General features: G+C 42.0%; 1 protein-coding gene and 1 non-coding gene across 6 annotated transcripts in view; both read left to right on the forward strand.

Moving 5' to 3' along the window:
• The first annotated feature begins 204 nt into the window (after positions 1-204).
• LOC112216646 lies at positions 205-257 on the forward strand. The gene has a single exon (XR_002948373.1). It is a non-coding gene; the product is annotated as a U7 small nuclear RNA (small nuclear RNA).
• Positions 258-4501: 4244 nt separating this feature from the next.
• LOC112216121 (signal peptide, CUB and EGF-like domain-containing protein 3) overlaps positions 4502-17248 on the forward strand; it is a 122480-nt gene continuing 109733 nt past the window's right edge. For 3 of the 5 annotated variants that reach the window (XM_024375844.2, XM_024375847.2, XM_042299496.1), the window contains exon 1: positions 4503-4930. In XM_024375844.2, coding sequence (XP_024231612.2) covers positions 4825-4930 — 106 coding nt within the window. In that variant the 5' untranslated portion in view covers positions 4503-4824. Of the gene's footprint in view, positions 4931-17248 lie in introns of all 5 variants that reach the window. The other 2 variants (XM_024375845.2, XM_024375846.2) reach the window with 2 other exon arrangements.

Raw genomic sequence — 17248 nt, forward strand, 5'->3', positions numbered from 1 at the left:
AAAACCCTACACTTTTTTAACTATAGTAAATACTACAGTATATAATTTGCATATACCCTGCCCATTCCCCTCCCCCATGTTGCAATTTGTCCCACCCCTAAGTGAGAAACCTACAAGCCAAGTATAGACCATATTGTGTTCCCCAGAAAAGAGCAGAAGTGCTGAACTTTCTGTTCAGATTCCAATCCGACCTACAGGCTATGGAAATGTTCTCTTTGAGTATTTCTTCAGTAGGTTTTCTGAAGGAGGAAGCCTCCTCTTTTAAGTCAAATATAGTGAAACAAAAAAACTACAGTAAATACAGTAATGTCTGCAAAAACACTACAGTAAATACTGCAGGATACTACATTCTCCAAGAACTCTACAGTAAATACAGCAGTATACTATCAATCAAATGTATTCATAAAGCCATTCTTACAACAGCTCATGTCACAAAGTGCTGTACAGAAACCCAGCCTAAAACCCCAAACAGCAAGCAATGCAGGTGTAGAAGCACGGTGGCTAGGCAAAACTCTCTAGAAACCCCCTACATTCTGCAAAAACAGCACATTAATAACTATAGTACATACTACAGTTATTTTACTACAGTATTTATACTATAGTTAACTGTAAATACTACAGTATACTACAGTGAATACTATAGTATTTATACCATAGTATCCTATTATCATGACACAAGGCGACACCCAGATGCAGACACAGGAGGCAGATGGTTGTAGTCTTACAATGTTTATTAATCCAAAAGGAGTAGGCAAGAGAATGGTCGTGGACAGGCAAAAGGTCAAAACCAGTTCAGAGTCCAGGAGGTACAGAGTGGCAGACAGGCTTGTGGTCAAGGCAGGTAGAACGGTCAGGCAGGCAGGTACAGAGTCCAGAAACAGGCAAGGGTCAAAACCCAGAGGACCAAAAAAAGGAGAATAGCAAAAAGCAGGAGAACGGGAAAACTGCTGGTTGACTTGGAAAACATACAAGACGAAGTGACACAGAGACAGGAAACACAGGGATAAATACACTGGGGAAAATAAGTGACACCTGGAGGCGGTGGAGACAATCACAGGGACAGGTGAAACAAATCAGGGCGTGACACCTATAGTATTTTTTCATATGGGAGAGTGACCCAGAGAGCTCAGAGTGGCGTGGTTGTTTAAATCTCTTTCAGAGGAATAATTTATTTTCTCTAGAGTAAAAAAAAATGTTTGGACTGATCTTGACCTGTGCCACTTAGTCTGAATGTTTTGTATGAAAACTTTTACTCAACAAAGCATCTCTGCACCATCTCTGCATTTGTGTTTTCTCTCGTCGGTTTGCTTGTCAAGGTTAAGTTCTAGGGATCAGACAGAGAGGAGTGAATGAACGCCTTAGAGATGTATTTTCAAATAACGTGTTTCTTCAAAAGGAGCAAAGTTTCATGCCATTCTACTGTGAGCTTTTCTACTTGGTTAAGATACAAACCTAGCAGAAATCTATGACCCTCATCTACTGTAGGCCTTGTTAAATGCTGACTGGGATAAAGGCATACACGTTGTGCCGTATAGCTAGACACTGAGGTCGTGGTACTTCCCCATAATCCCTGGTCGCTCTTGCGGCAGGCGTTCGGCATCTGACTGTACCTGTGTTGGAGATTGGCAGGTCTCATCCTCTGACTGTACCTGTGTGGAAGGTCTGCCTCAGGCTGGAACTTAGTTGATCATAGGGGGATTCGTGGAGATGCTCTGCAGTCTGTACAGTAAAGCCACTACTGAGTATGCAGCTCTTACCCAGCCTATTTAGCTCATTCAAATAGGTCACCACCAAAACATGTGGGAGATAATCACCCATAGCCTTGGAGCACAGTTTTGACATTCCTACTCATGCAAAGGTTCCAAATCATCTAACCCTCAATCGATTCTAAGTTTACCTCCCCCCATCTGATCCCCTGTGGAGCTAGCATGGTCAATGCCCAAATACCCTGCTGTGTTGCTTGGAGGGAGAAGATGGGGAATGAGTAATGTACCATCTTGGTCCTGTGTGGCTCAATTGCTAGAGCATGGCGTTTGCAACATCAGTGTTGTAGGAAAATGTAAGCAAGCATTACTGTAAATTTAAGAAAGCACTACTACATGTAAAATGGTATGGTAGAGTGAGTCCCGTTGCTGAAGTATATGATGCCATTTGGTTACATAGTGTGGCTGTGTGCTTATCTAATAGGAGAAGCCTGTATTGCAGCCTGCAGCTGTATTTTCCCAGTCTCTTTCTTTACCCTCCCGGCACACTCATTCCCTTTCCTCCGGATTCACAGTGTAACTGAAATCCTTTCATGACAACTAGGGTCATACATTAAACATTACCTGGGCTTCTCTTATGCGTCTGTTCAAGTAAAAATAGGTATGTTTGTGTGTAGAGTGATGCCCATGCACACCCCTCTACCATTAATGAAGTAAGTGTTACTGCTGTACCTATATGAAAAACGATGCATCACTTACAGCGCCCAGGCTCAGGCCCCCCTGCCACTGTGGCCTGACTTTCTCTGGCTCCCCAGTGATTCTCAGCTCATTTGGTTATACAGGGGCTCACAATTACCTGGAGATTTGGGGTTTGGGATATGGATATTTACATATTTCTTCTGACAGATGTTATTATAATTACACAGGCCAGGCTGCCAGACTTCATCATTTGGATCTGAATGGTCATTACTATGAATCCTTTCAAATGATGTATGTTACAAGCCAAGAGGGATTTCTTTTAAAGGGCATTGTTATACTTTGTCTGATTATTCCTGGTTATAAAAACAACTCTAGGGAAACCATTAAGATTCATGACATGAAGGTTCACAACAGAGGAGTACCATCCATTTTTATTTTTTTCTTCACAATTAGATGCACGTCCATAAAATAGTATATGATCAGGCTTCATTTTACCACCCAAATATTAATATGGAGCATTAGGCATTGCCAGAAAGTGTCTTCCATCCTGCAAGACAAAAACAAAGAACAAATACTTAATCGAAGATTAAACTTGGGTAAAAAAAAGAATAAGAAAGAAACCTTAATGTTCCTCTGTACCTTTGAACAATTGAAAAATGTTTTCATTTTATCAGCCACAGAGATATCCATCTTTATGGGCAAGCTTTTATCAGATTGTTTGCTATCAAAAGTTTCCGTTATCTTACTAAGCCTGTAGAAAATAGATTTTTTTAAATCTCCAAATCAATTTTAATGCGAGACCCTAATTGCATTTTTGATTAAAGAGAAATAAAGCAGGGGAGCTAGAGAACATCATTATTCAGCATTATCTTTCTCAAAACAAATGTAAACTTCAAGCGTAATGCATCAGTACAGCAGATTAAATCCTAGAGGAAATGAAATATAATAAGCATATCTTCTGTCTAATACTGATTCAGTGCTGAATCTAATCTCCATGTTCCAATCTCCAGTCTTCTTTTAACTCAAGTTGAAAAGCACCCATGATGCACTGCCACAATGAAAGAACAGGAACATGCTGATTCTTGTTTGTATTTCCTTTTGTTCAACTTTTATTGATTCTTTAAAAGAGACAAGGAGGTAGAGACTAGCTGCACAACACAAAGACGTATTAATTAATGGGACACGTATCCTCTAGGAGGCAAGCAGTGTAGGCTTGGCCTGCTGTAAATAAAAAGGAAATGTATCATTTGAGGGATGTTAACAGGCAGGTGATGTGAAATTCAGGCTGCTTGGAGATATCCATTGCTGGGTTTTAGAAGATGTGAAAACCTATTTGTGAGGTGTGGCCAGGGAAATGTAATACTTTTTCTGTGTCTGCCTTGTGTAGCCTACACATGGGTATAGCCATAGGCAAATTCAAGTGGTGGTGCAGACAAATTACAAACTCATTTGAAAAAGGAGTAGGCCTATGTATACAAAAATATGATATAAAATGCCAGACTTGTGTTTTTCATTTATGTAAAGCCAGCATGTAAGTCCAGCAGAATAAATATATGACAAAGATGTGATAATTAAACTGAATCTCCTGCAGGCTATTGCTAAATAGCAGATCATGCCATGGTGTTTATTGCTCTCTAGATCTTTTTGAATGCGATTTGCTCCTGTTTTTTTTTTGAGATGGCATAAATAGGTAACAATAAGTTTGTATGAGAAGCAATCATGGGAGATAGAGTGTACACGAAAGCTCGCGTAGCACACGCCGAGACTACAACCTGTTCGCGGTCATTGTGCATCGGGTGCTATCAACACAACTCCTTATATTTGTCATTGTATGTGTCAGTTGCAGGTTTTCATTTTTTTTCTTCTGCACCGCTCTTTTTCCTTGTCTGTCGGGAAAGTGTCCAAGTTGGTTGTGGTGTGGCGCGCGGTCCATAGATTGCACCCAGAGTTTGACCTTTCTCCTCCATGACAACCCGCGACTTCGTTCCAACCAGCAGCTGATTGTAAATTCCTGCAGAAAAATAAATACTTGCAAGTAGTTGGAGAAAGAACGAGTGCGCGTGTGGGAGAGCGAGAGCAGGAGCAATGCGCGGATCCTCATCTCTCCACCCCTTTCCTCCTCTCTGCCTCACTCCATCTCTCTCAAACGTCCCTCTGCCTCTCTCTTATATTGAAATTGGTCTGGGTCGACCAGGATCACAGAACACCGCTTCTCTATTGCTGCACATTGTCGGGCATTCCGCAAAACCCGATCACTTGAAACACAATAAGCAGACACAAAGGAAAGGACATAGTACCACAATATATTTTTAAAGGTAGAACAGGTTTTTCTTATAAAAAAAAAATACCGTCCGTTTGTGCGTGTTAAGCGTTGTAAAGTAGGTGTTTAACTATAACAGTCCAACTACAGTATAAAATAGCCATGCATTTGCACATTATAATGCGCGCTAGCATTGGATTAGTCGGTTTCTGTCTGCTTGCCTTTGTCCAACAGCCAGCTCGCGCTTCAGGAGGCAAATCCACTCAAGGTAAGTTTTCCCATCAAAATACCTTTATTTCTCCAGGCTTTATCTTTCAGACCCTGGGGAGCAGCTATGGTTATTTAGTGCAGATTTCATTACCTCAATCCGCTGTGCATTGTGAATTTGTAAGCTAATGCCTGACCATTGAGTTACAAATTAGTTCATGTTTTAAAGATTACACACACACCAATAAATTCAGCATCTCACAATAAAATATAAAAAAACGAAGTATGCCTCATGAATCCTATTCAGCATTCTATTATATTTAATGAACAGGCACACTGGTAAGCACATTGAAAACTCTTTTAGAAGGCTGATGCAAAATATGTTTATGTATTAAGTACCTAGGAAATTCCACTCTGTTTAAATATTGTTTTGCACTGGCATGTGTCCTGAGATCAGGAAATCATTTATTCTGTTGCATGCCCAGACTATGTTTGTCTCCCCATGATGGTTAAGCTACTGCTGCACTTTTCTGAGACTGGCACAAAAGTGGCAAATTAACCTGTTTTATAGGTCTGATCCAAAACCGTTAATCAATGTTTAAATCCCCCTGACACTCCCATTCTCTCACCATGGAGATAAACTGGCGACACTTCAAACAACAACAGTGTGAACAGAACAGGTTTGTTGAGAACTTCAAGAACAGAATAGTTGTTAATGAAAGAGAGAGACCATCAAGATGTATTTATCACTACCAAGCCAAGTATTTGAAAATCCTCTGTAACACTCACATGGAGCAGCAGGGCTCTCCCTAGTCTCTCTGTCAAAGCCTCCACTGAGCTAGGCTACAGTACTGCACCCAGGATGCTTTCATGTCCTGCCTCCTCTGTTTGATTCATACACAGATTGTGCCTCAAGGCTTTAAGGTGAAAAACTCCAAATCCTCATTGAGCACTCAGACTAAAGATGTTGATGATTATGAGGATTAGGGTAATGAAAGTCAATGAAAATGCGAGCACGATGCAGATCACAGGACAACACTTTACTTGCAGTTATGTCATCCATCCACACAATAAAAGGGCTGAAATAAGTTGCTGCATAGGTGCTGTTTTCTTACCTATTTACTATTTCTCCTCTTCTGTCTGTTTCTCTCTTTAAATAATAAGGATAATATGAATATGCTTACTCATGTCAATCTGTAGCAACCAGATCTATATATGCCAGGGACAGAGCACAGTGTGTGTGTGCAAGCCTCAGCAGCTTTGATTATGTTTGGTTATGTTTCACACACAGACAGACACAAAAAGACATCCCTCGGCCAGTCAGGCAAGGAGTGTGTGTGTGTGTGTGTGTTGTGTGTGTGGGGGGGGGACTATTTAGCATCCTGGGTGGTCGGCCCCCACTTGTGAGAAAACCGAATATTTACATTTTGCAATTATAACGACTTTTTTCTAACTTAATTTCCCACAACATCGATTACACACTTGCTTGTCATGTGGAATGTTACCAGAACAGTGTTATCACTCAGTAATGGCATGCACCTGTTTGTAGCCTAAGTGACATAGCCTGGCAGAGAATGGACTCTGTGAATACAGAAGTCTTAAGAGTGGGAGGATAGTCTATGAATAATGTGCAGTTAGTAATATTTGTATGGCTTTTTATCTTTAGACATCTATAAGATGGAGAGATGAGATGGAGAAGGAGAGATGAGATGAGAGGGAGAGAGATGAGAGAGGGAGAAATATTGAGGGAGTGGGAGAGAGATGAGATCGAGAGGAGAGAGGAGAGAAAGAAAGAGAGAGAGGGAGAGAGAGATGAGATCGAGAGGAGAGAGGAGAGAAAGAAAGAGAGAGGGAGAGAGAGATGAGATCGAGAGGAGAGAAAGAAAGAGAGAGAGAGAGAGAGGGAGAGAGATGAGATCGAGAGGAGAGATGAGAAAGAGAGAGACAGATGAGAGATGAGAAAGAGAGAGAGAGATGAGATCAAGAGGAGAGATGAGAAAGAGAGAGAGACAGATGAGATCGAGAGGAGAGAGGAGAGATGAGAAAGAGAGAGAGACAGATACTGGAACAATAAAAGGTACAATTTGTCAGGTCAATATTGATTCAACAAAGATGTTGGTGACAAGCCCCTTTGTCCTTCATCAAATGAACTAAGGAATATTGTGGAGGATATGGTGAAGAACAGGTAGAAAAAGAGGAAGATGAAGAAGGGAAATTAGACTGGTTAGAGGTGCTGGTGGAGAGAGAGAAAGTGAGCGAGAAAGGAAAAAGGAAAATAGAGAAGGGCCTCAGACAAGGCAAATCACTGAGCCTTTGAGCTAACCTCAAGTCGGAAGTTCCTGGCTAGCTAATACAGCGCCAAGGCAACCGTTGGTGAGGTCCTGACATGCTGTGGTGCGGTGCAGAGCGTTGGTTGTGTTGGTGTAACCTTTGCTCCTGGGCCTGAGGGTCTCTCTGGAAGGCAGAGCTCCTACTGCAGCCAGGGAGGGAGCCAGAGGCAGCAGCCCTCAGCCCTGAGCCACAATGTGGGAACCAACCAGCCCTGGCCTGGAGGGAGCGACTCAGCAAAATGAGGCCCAAGTGGAGCGAGGGAGGGAGGCCTAGAAGTGGTGTATCTTCCACAAAGAATGGGATGGAAGGAAGGCCAGAGGTCCCCCCCCCCTTTGCTTTTATCCCTCCTCTTCTTTGTTTGCTTTGTCTTCTTTTTCTTTCCTTTATACTAAATGAATTAGTCATGTCTGATTCCACCGTCTGCCATAGGCTATGGCTGTGTGTGTGTGTTACAGGCATGCACAAGCTCTATTTAATGGGGCTCCTATTCCTCATTTTGTTATCCTCTAGTTGTAAATCATTAAATCTGTCTGGTCCTCATACATTCTCTGTCGTGGAAGGTGAAGATGTTAATAGATTTGCACTGCTTTTCTTCGCAAATATTGCAGGCATTCACCTGTGAAAGTCAAAGCTGTACAATTAATGAAGATGTCAAATACCGACATCTCTTGTGATCTCTTGGTAATGGTTCCTGGTAACCACATATGAAGCCACATGAAAATATCTGTTTAAATGGTGCTTTTCTTCCTGCTCAGCTTTCTGGGCTTGGACCACCCTAAGAACACCGCAGAAGAAGAATGCAACTATTGTGGAGACAACATTCTATTCTCTGTGATCATCGTGGACCATGGCCAGTCCTTTCCCACTTTGGCACACATCTCATCACATTCACTCTTAGGTGCTGGCTGTGAGCATTCATTTGTCTAGACAGCCGTGGTATTTGTTGTGCTATTACAGTATTGTTATCTACTCACAGAGTTGATATGTGCCTTAAAGCGTACTGATGTCAAAGTCCCTTTCAGTTTGCCAAGGTATTAGGGATTCAGGGGTTTCGGCATATCTATTTGGCACTCAGAATACTTTTCTTTATTATTTACTCAATATAGCTCCAGGTCACATATTCAAATGGGTTTATGAAATTACATTTACATCTCTTAAGATATTTGCTGCTGTTGTGTATGTTTTTCTCTTTGCTGTCCTTTTCTTCTTCCTAATCAATACATCACGGTCGTCATGGAAGCCTGTCAGCGTCATTGATCTTCATGAGTGTAGAGTAGACAATCAATTTAGCTGTGCTTTACCACTCTGAGAATGGATATTGGGATACGACCTGCCTGAGAAGTGGTGCTCCAATACCACTGTACATGTTGTTACAGAGCAGCTGAGTGAAAGGAGGGAGATCATAATCTCTGCAGTGGTTGAGTGGTTGAAACCATTGATAACAGTTCCGTCCAAGACAAATATACAGTCTGAATAGTGAACATGGCTTTGATCTTTAAGGACATGTGGTGGTGATGACGTTAGGACAAGCATAGATCTGATATTGGTCTAGTTTGCATATTGATATACACTGAGTGTACAAATATTAAACCACCTACTCTTTCCATGACATAGACTAACCAGGTGAATCCAGGTGAAAGCTATGTTCCCTCATTGATGTCACCTGTTAAATCCACTTCAATCCGTGTACATGAAGGGGAGAAGACAGGTTAAAGAAGGATTTTTAAGCCTTGAGACAATTGAGACATGGATTGTGTATGTGTGCCATTCATGGGCAAGACAAAATATGTAAGTGCCAGTCTGGACTAGGGCTGTCTGGACTAGGGCTGTCTGGACTAGGTCTGTCTGGACTAGGTCTGTCTGGACTAGGGCTGTCTGGACTAGGGCTGTCTGGACTAGGGCTGTCTGGACTAGGGCTGTCTGGACTAGGGCTGTCTGGACTAGGGCTGTCTGGACTAGGGCTGTTGCGGTCCTTTTACCACCACACCTGCAGTCATGAGTCATGACCGCAGTAAAATTCCACAAGACCTTTGAGTCAAGGTAATCTCCTGTTATGCACTCTGGACATGCTTTGGTAGTACCCAACTTGCTAACAACCATCAGGTTCTAATGGCCTGGTACTCAGGGCTCTATTGTCCCTCCATCACGTCCTAATGGCCTGGTACTCAGGGCTCTATTGTCCCTCCATCACGTCCTAATGGCCTGGTGCTCAGGGCTCTATTGTCCCTCCATCAGGTCCTAATGGCATGGTACTCAGGCTAACAACCATCAGGATCTAATGGCCTGGTACTCAGGGCTCTATTGTCCCTCCATCAGGTTCTAATGACCTGGTACTCAGGGCTCTATTGTCCCTCCATTAGGTCCTAATGGCCTGGTACTCAGGGCTCTATTGTCCCTCCATTACGCATCTCATTAAAACATAAAACAAAACTGATTTAAGATGTCTTAGGTACATAATTGGTCTAGCCTATACTCCAAAATTAAACAAATTTGAGTAATCGCCTTTGAGTGTGGACTGTATTATTATGCATACTGGATGGACTGCTTACAATATGCTACGCTACAAAATGTCGATCTAGGAGTCTTGGAGAGAATGTGTAGCCCTAGGCCATGCTGTTGGTTCATAGATTGTGCAGGGCAATTTTGAATAGCCTAGTAATAGGGATTTTTTTCAGATTGTCATAATTAATTGGGTGACACATTTTTAGCAAAACAGAGTATCTCACCACTATGCATTTCCATCTCCTCTCTCTACTTTATTCCTTTCTCGAGCCCGCAGAGGGGCTGCCAACACTTTAGTTAAATATTTTTTTGTTGTGAAAACATGTTAGTGTCGATGTTCCCGAACAGATTTCACTTCGTTTCCCAAATTAAGCACTGGGTAGCTGCAACAACAAGGTTTGAGAGCCCATGACATACTGAGTTTGGGGGGGAATATCACCTGTCGCGCAGGGAGAGAATGCTCCTCAAACAGTGGTTGATGCATGGAGTGAAATAAGTGTTTTTATATTTATTTCTCAGCTGCTCATATTAAGCACATGCTCCACTACTGTATAAAACCGAAGTAGCCTACCTGGCAAAAATGGACCAGCAGAAAGTGCGCAGCCTCCATTTGCTATTGGAGTGCATACAGATGACATGTACTTTCCCCCCTGCCTGGTTTCTGCCCATTTGATAATGGGCCATTCTAAATCAAAACTACCAGTCAAAAGTTTGGACACACCTACTCATTCAAGGGTTTTTCTTTATTTTTTAAAACTATTTTCTATATTGTAGAATAATAGTGAAGACATCAAAACAATGAAATGACATATGGAATCATATAGTAACCAAAAAAGAGTTAAACAAATCATTGGCATTCTCTCAACCAGTTTCACCTGGAATGCTTTTCCAACAGTCTTGAAGGAGTTGCCACATATGCTGAGCACTTGTTGGCTGGTATTCCTTCACTCTGTGGTCCATCTCATCCCAAACCATCTCAATTGGGTTGAGTTCAGGTGATTTTGGAGGCCAGGTCATCTGATGCAGCACTCCATCACTCTCCTTAGTGAAATAGTCCTTTCACATCCTGGAGGTGTGTTGGGACATTGTACTGTTGAACAACAAATTGTACTCCCACTAAGCGCAAACCAGATGGGATGGCGTATCACTGCAGAATGCTGCGGAGCCACGCTGGTTAAGTGTACCTTGAATTCTAAATAAATCACCAACAGTGTCACCAGCAAAGCACCCTCACGCCATCACACCTCCTCCTCCATGCTTTGCGGTGGGAACTACACATGCAGAGATCATCCATTCACCTACTCTGCGTCTCACAAAGGCAAGGTGATTGGAACCAAAAATTTCAAATTTGGACTAATCAGAAAAAAGGACAAATTTCCACCAGCCTAATGTCAATTGCTCATGTTTGGTCACTCTGATGAACGTATCCTCTGCAGCAGAGGTAACTCTGGCTCTTCCTTTCATGTGGTGGTCCTCATGAGAGCCAGTTTCATCATAGCACTTGATGGTTTTTGCGACTGCACTTGAAGAAACTTTGACAGTTCTTGACATTTTCCTGATTGACTGACCTTCATGTCTTAAAGTAATGATGGACTGTCATTTATCTTTGCTTATTTGAGCTGTTCTTGCCATAATATGGACCTGGTCTTTTACCACCCCTACCTTGTCACAACACAAATGACTCAAATGCATTAAGAAGGAAAGAAATTCCACAAATGACCTTTTAACAAGGCACAACTGTTAATTGAAATGCATTACAGGTGACTACATTATGGAACTGGTGGAGAGAATGCCAAGAGTGTGCAAAGCTGTCATCAAGGCAAAGGGTGGCTTTTGAATAATCTCTAATATAAAATATATTTTGATTTGTTTAACACATTTGGTTACTATATGATTCCATGTGTGTTTTTTCATAGTTTTCACTATTAGTCTAATCAAATCAAATCAAAGTTTATTTGTCACGTGTGCTGAATACAACAGGTAGACCTTACAGTGAAATGCTTACTTACAGGCTCCACTAGTGCAAAAAAGGTATTAGGTGAACAATAGGTAAGTAAAGAAATAAAAACAACAGTAAAAAGACAGTGAAAAATAACAGTAGCGAGGCTGTATATAGTAGCAAGGCTATAACAGTAACGAGGCTATATACAGTAGTGAGGCTACATACAGACACGGGTTAGTCAGGCTGATTGAGGTAGTATGTACATGTAGATATGGTTAAAGTGACTATGCATATATGATGAACAGAGAGTACAATGCAGAAAATAGTACAAATAAAGATAAACTCTGAAATGAATAGGTGTGTCCAAACTTTTGACTGTTACTGTATTAGTAAAGACAAGATTCAATTGAGAATAGTATGATGGGTGAAAATATGATCCCTTGATGAGAGACCAGCTGTGCAGCCAGAGGCAAGGAACAGAGCCCAAGCTTTTTTTTCCTACTTTCTCAAACCATCAATAGCCTATTGTCACATCATGCAGCCCATATATTTTTAGAGTTCTAAGACATTCTAAATGTTGTATCATTCACAACCAAAGTTGCCAAATAACTTTAAATTGACCTGTTTCAAATGATCACTTCTACGCTCAACATAACCATTTCATATGTGCACTTGCTCCAGAATGGTAAAAATAACCTTTATTTTTTATTCAGCTAAGTTCAATTATGTTCTTCTTACTATAAAATCAGATAAAATAAAACAAGGGCACGGGACTTATAAGCATATATTGTCTGCTAAATGAACAAGCCTACAGCCTATGGCATGGAGCAGAGCGAGATAACAACTCATATTCTATTCCTCTGAAATACATTTTTGTCATATCATGTTTCTTCAGACCTGACCAAATAAATAATGTATTTATTGTGATGGTGTATATTAAATGTATTTATTATACTTTTTTAAGTGTATATGTTCCAAAGGCACACATCAGTGGCTTGTATGCAGCTTGTATGTGTTGAGACCTTGGAGATGCTAAACGTGTTTATGTTAATTTATGGTCAATTACCTTGAGACCGGCAGTCTTTTGATAATAACCATCTGACAAAATTTCATGACCGCCAAAGCTCTAGTCTGGAACGAACCAAATCTGATCCAAACATAGACATCTATGATTGGTTAAGATTTGGTCCGGACTGGACTAAAAAAACAATGTGCACCAAAAAAAAGACGTTGGCGTCGGTCCAAGCTTACTGAGGTGTAGCCTACAGTGTTCCCTGAAATAGAATTTTAGGAATGCCCGTCTATTTGGTAAGCCTACCATTTGTAAAACACCAAAAAAAGACGTCCGTACAGGACCAAATTAAGACGTCCAAAAGACATTGGCTTGTGCTTATTAGGGTGTAGCAACCATGTCAGCCGCAATGGAATTTTATGAATGCTTATCCATGTGGCCCATTCCTCCTGACAGAGCAGGTGTAACTGAGTCAGGCTAAGGTGTGTAAACCTCCGACTTCAACTGTGTATTTAAAATAATATTTATTTATACAAAAATATATTTGGAGGATTGGAAATGATGCAGACAATTTCAATTGATACAAGCCCCAATCTATTTGCAATAAAAAAAATAAGAAAATAAAACCAAATAATTGTCATACATTTGATCTCCTACAGAATAGGCTACAGAGAAAGCCACCTACTCTTTATACCATATCCTATACAGTATCTGCTACAGAATAGGCTACAGAGAAAGCCACCTACTCTTTATACCATATCCTATACAGTATCTGCTACAGAATAGGCTACAGAGAAAGCCACCTACTCTTTATACCATATCCTATACAGTATCTGCTACAGAATAGGCTACAGAGAAAGCCACCTACTCTTTATACCATATCCTATACAGTATCTGCTACAGAATAGGCTACAGAGAAAGCCACCTACTCTTTATACCATATCCTATACAGTATCTGCTACAGAATAGGCTACAGAGAAAGCCACCTACTCTTCATACCATATCCTATACAGTATCTGCTACAGAATAGGCTACAGAGAAAGCCACCTACTCTTCATACCATATCCTATACAGTATCTGCTACAGAATAGGCTACAGAGAAAGCCACCTACTCTTTATACCATATCCTATACAGTATCTGCTACAGAATAGGCTACAGAGAAAGCCACCTACTCTTTATACCATATCCTATACAGTATCTGCTACATCATTTATGTTAGATCATTTTTGGACTAAACGTTGGTGGACACCACAGCGATGGGTCTCTCCAGCAGCACCCTGGAAAGGCGTGCTGGGAATGGACAATCAAAATATTTGGCTTTGACAAAGTGGGCATTGCTTATCACAGGGCAGCATCAACGCTCACCTAAAAAGCCCATATGCCACTGGTTGAGAGAAATTGCCATTGTTTTTGGGCAGAATTATGTGAGGTTTTATGTGTGGTTGTTTGAGGTGTGTCTTGGTCAGTTTAGCTCAGAAAATGCCGCCCTCGTTAATCTGCCGCATAATCCTGCCTAATGAGTAGGACTGCCATGGTCTTTATTGTCTATGATGCAATTGTTTCTAAGTTTCTCTTTGACAGAGGTTCTAGAGGGGCATAGTGTAGGCAAAGCATGGGAGAAAACAACACAGTCTATCACACCCTGACCTTAGAGAGCCTTTTTATGTCTCTATTTGGTTTGGTCAGGGTGTGATTTGGGTGGGCATTCTATGTACTGTTTTCTATGTTTTTGTATTTCTATGTTTTGGCCGGGTATGGTTCTCAATCAGGGACAGCTGTCTATCGTTGTCTCTGATTGGGAATCATACTAAGGCAGCCTTTTCCCCCCCCCCTTTTGTCATTGTGGGAAGTTGACTTTTGTTAGTGGTGCTATAGCCCTGTAAACTTCACGGTTGTGTCTTCATGGTTGTTGGCGACCTTTTAAATAAAAGGAAAATGTACGCTCACCACGCTGCACTTTGGTCCACTTCTTTCGACGGCCGTGACACAGTAAGCCAGTTAGCATGCATGTTTACAGCCATGTGTAAAAGCTGGCCTGTCTGCTCAGGCCATGACCCAGGCCAGTTCTGTGGCCCCACCACTGGCCAGTCTATCGCTTTCATCCTGGCTGCTGGAATGTAAAACCAATACACTTTCTCCTTGCCAACAGTGTGTGAAATATTTAAAGTGTCAGAACTAGGGAAATACTGCATGGGATCACTATTCTTTCTCTGTGACGGATCCACTCTTGGTTACTAAAGAGAACATGTCAGAAGCGTTCACAGCAAATGTATCCATCTGGCCTGGGTGAAGGGGTAACATTTTTGTTGTTATTGTGTTGAGCTCAGGAAAAACACAAGTCTGTTTGTTCTAAGGTGTTTGTTACACTCTAGGTTGTTAAGAAAACACTGCTTGGGTTAGCCAATGAAAACGGTTTGCCAGTACGCAGTGTTGTCAGACACAGGTTCAAATTGATCTGCAGATCTCCCTCCAAAAGAGAAATATGTATTTAGTTATATGAAATAAGTTATTTACATGTAATTTGTGAGAAGCCTTCTGGAGTCGGTTTGGGGGTTTGACTGAAGTAGTGCTCCTTCCTTGGTATCTGAGCCTTGTTCTGGATGTGTGAGATTGTGTCTGCAGGTTTGGGTTGTCATGGGGCATTCAAAACCTGCCCACTGCCCAGGGGAAGCAATCAGGTCTGGGTTGTCATGGGGCATTCAGAACCTGCCCACTGCCCAGGGGAAGCAATCAGGTTTTTTACACGCCTCATAACTCTGTCATGGCACCTTTTCTTCTCCCCTGGAGCAGAGAAACGACTTTATCAGCACCCAGCAGATCAACCCCACAATGCCAGTGCTCCAGCGCTCCTATGCTCAATTAGGATGGTCTTAATGCTGACAGAGGAGGTAGCTTCTACATGGACAGGACAGTGAAAATCTGTCCCAACATACACACTCACCCTCCCTCCCTTCCTACATAAATACATGGACAAGCACGTGAAAACACCAACATTTACTGCCATGATTACATTCAACACACACACTCAACACACAAATCCAAACAATGGGGCCAGACTCAGGCTGTTCCTCCACAACCCCCCCCCCAAATGGAGACCCCTAGCTCTTAGAAGCCCATTTATTTATTGGGCTGTAAAGTAATAAGTGTGCTTCAAATGAGGCCTGTAATACTTGTTCTCTGCGCTGTGGTGGGACGTATGACACCTCTCTCCCTTTCTGTCTTTCTCTTTCTCTCTGTCACTTTCTCCTCCACTCTCTCTCTCTCTCTCTCTCTCTCTCTCTGCCCTTTGTTCTCTGTGTGGAGGCGCTGACAGTGTCCCCATCGGTTAGTGGGAGGATATAGAACATAGTTGATGGTACACTGAACCCAGGCCCTGAGCCCTGGGCCCGAGCCACTCTACAACCCCGTCTTCAAAGTGCTGATGGCTCCAGCAAGGAGAGGAGAGCTTCCAAGTGACTGGATGGCCAGCCTGTCCGTCCCCCGTTAGGAGCTGACAGCTGGGGCTGCTCTCAGATCATTAATTCCCCCATTTTTCTGTTCCATGACTCACTGATTGGCAATGGTGGGATCCACTGAGTGAGTGTCTGCTCTGTGGCATTGTCTGCTTTAGTTCTCTGTTCTCTCCACAACTACGGCTCAACATTGTTTGAGTGGAGTGGAGGACAGAGGAGAGCCTTGCTGCCATTGTCCCCGACGTTCCTCCTCCTCCTTACACCTCTTTCTCCTGAGACCCCTTTGGCCTGGCCTAATAATGCAGCTGCGCCTCTCTTTGAATTTTGGGGTCAGTGAGGGACGTCATTAGGCTGGTTTGTGGTGGTCAGTCAGTCAGTTTTGTTGGAGGGGGGTTGGGGGCCCAGAGAGAGTCTTGTTTACAGACTGCTTGTGTTTACATTCCTTGAGGTTAGCGCCAGCTTTGGGGACTGCTGTATATGAAAGGAAATGCTCTTATTCTGCTTAGTAATGGAAAAACACAACACATCAAGGAATGTTTTGTATGAAAAAAACTATCTAATTTATTTGGTGCAGTTCATGGAGTTTGGCTGAAGCTTTTAGGTCTGAAACGACAGTGGTGGCGTCACTAATGAAACTGATACGTCCTCAATGAGAGGAGTCATGAGAAAAGCTGTGATCTTCTCAAATTGAGGATAATTGTAGAAAGATATCCCAGGATGTTAACACTTTATACTGTATATAAACTCTATAGCTCGAAGTCTGTGCCAGACGTTGCACTACCCCGTTCGACAACCAATATCTTCCATGTACTCTTAAATTGACAGTTTCTTCTCTATTTCCCTTTTATTTTATCTTTAGTAGTGTGTTGATGGTTCTATTAGGAGAAGCCAGATGGACTGTCTCACATTGCAATGCCGTTCATGTGAAACAGAGTTGTGTAATGGATGCCAGTCACACGTCATAATTAACAATCATTCCATATACGGTAGTGTTTGTCTCTAATGACAGTTTTATGTAATTAGAACTATTTGAGCATAGTGAAGAATGCGTTCTACTTGTTAACAGTGTATTGAATTTAGGGCTGACCCCATTTAGTCGACTGGTCGATTGCTTAGTCGATAGGCTGTTGGTCGACCAA

This window comes from Oncorhynchus tshawytscha, linkage group LG16 (assembly GCF_018296145.1).
Source record: "Oncorhynchus tshawytscha isolate Ot180627B linkage group LG16, Otsh_v2.0, whole genome shotgun sequence".
Taxonomy (NCBI): domain Eukaryota; kingdom Metazoa; phylum Chordata; class Actinopteri; order Salmoniformes; family Salmonidae; genus Oncorhynchus; species Oncorhynchus tshawytscha.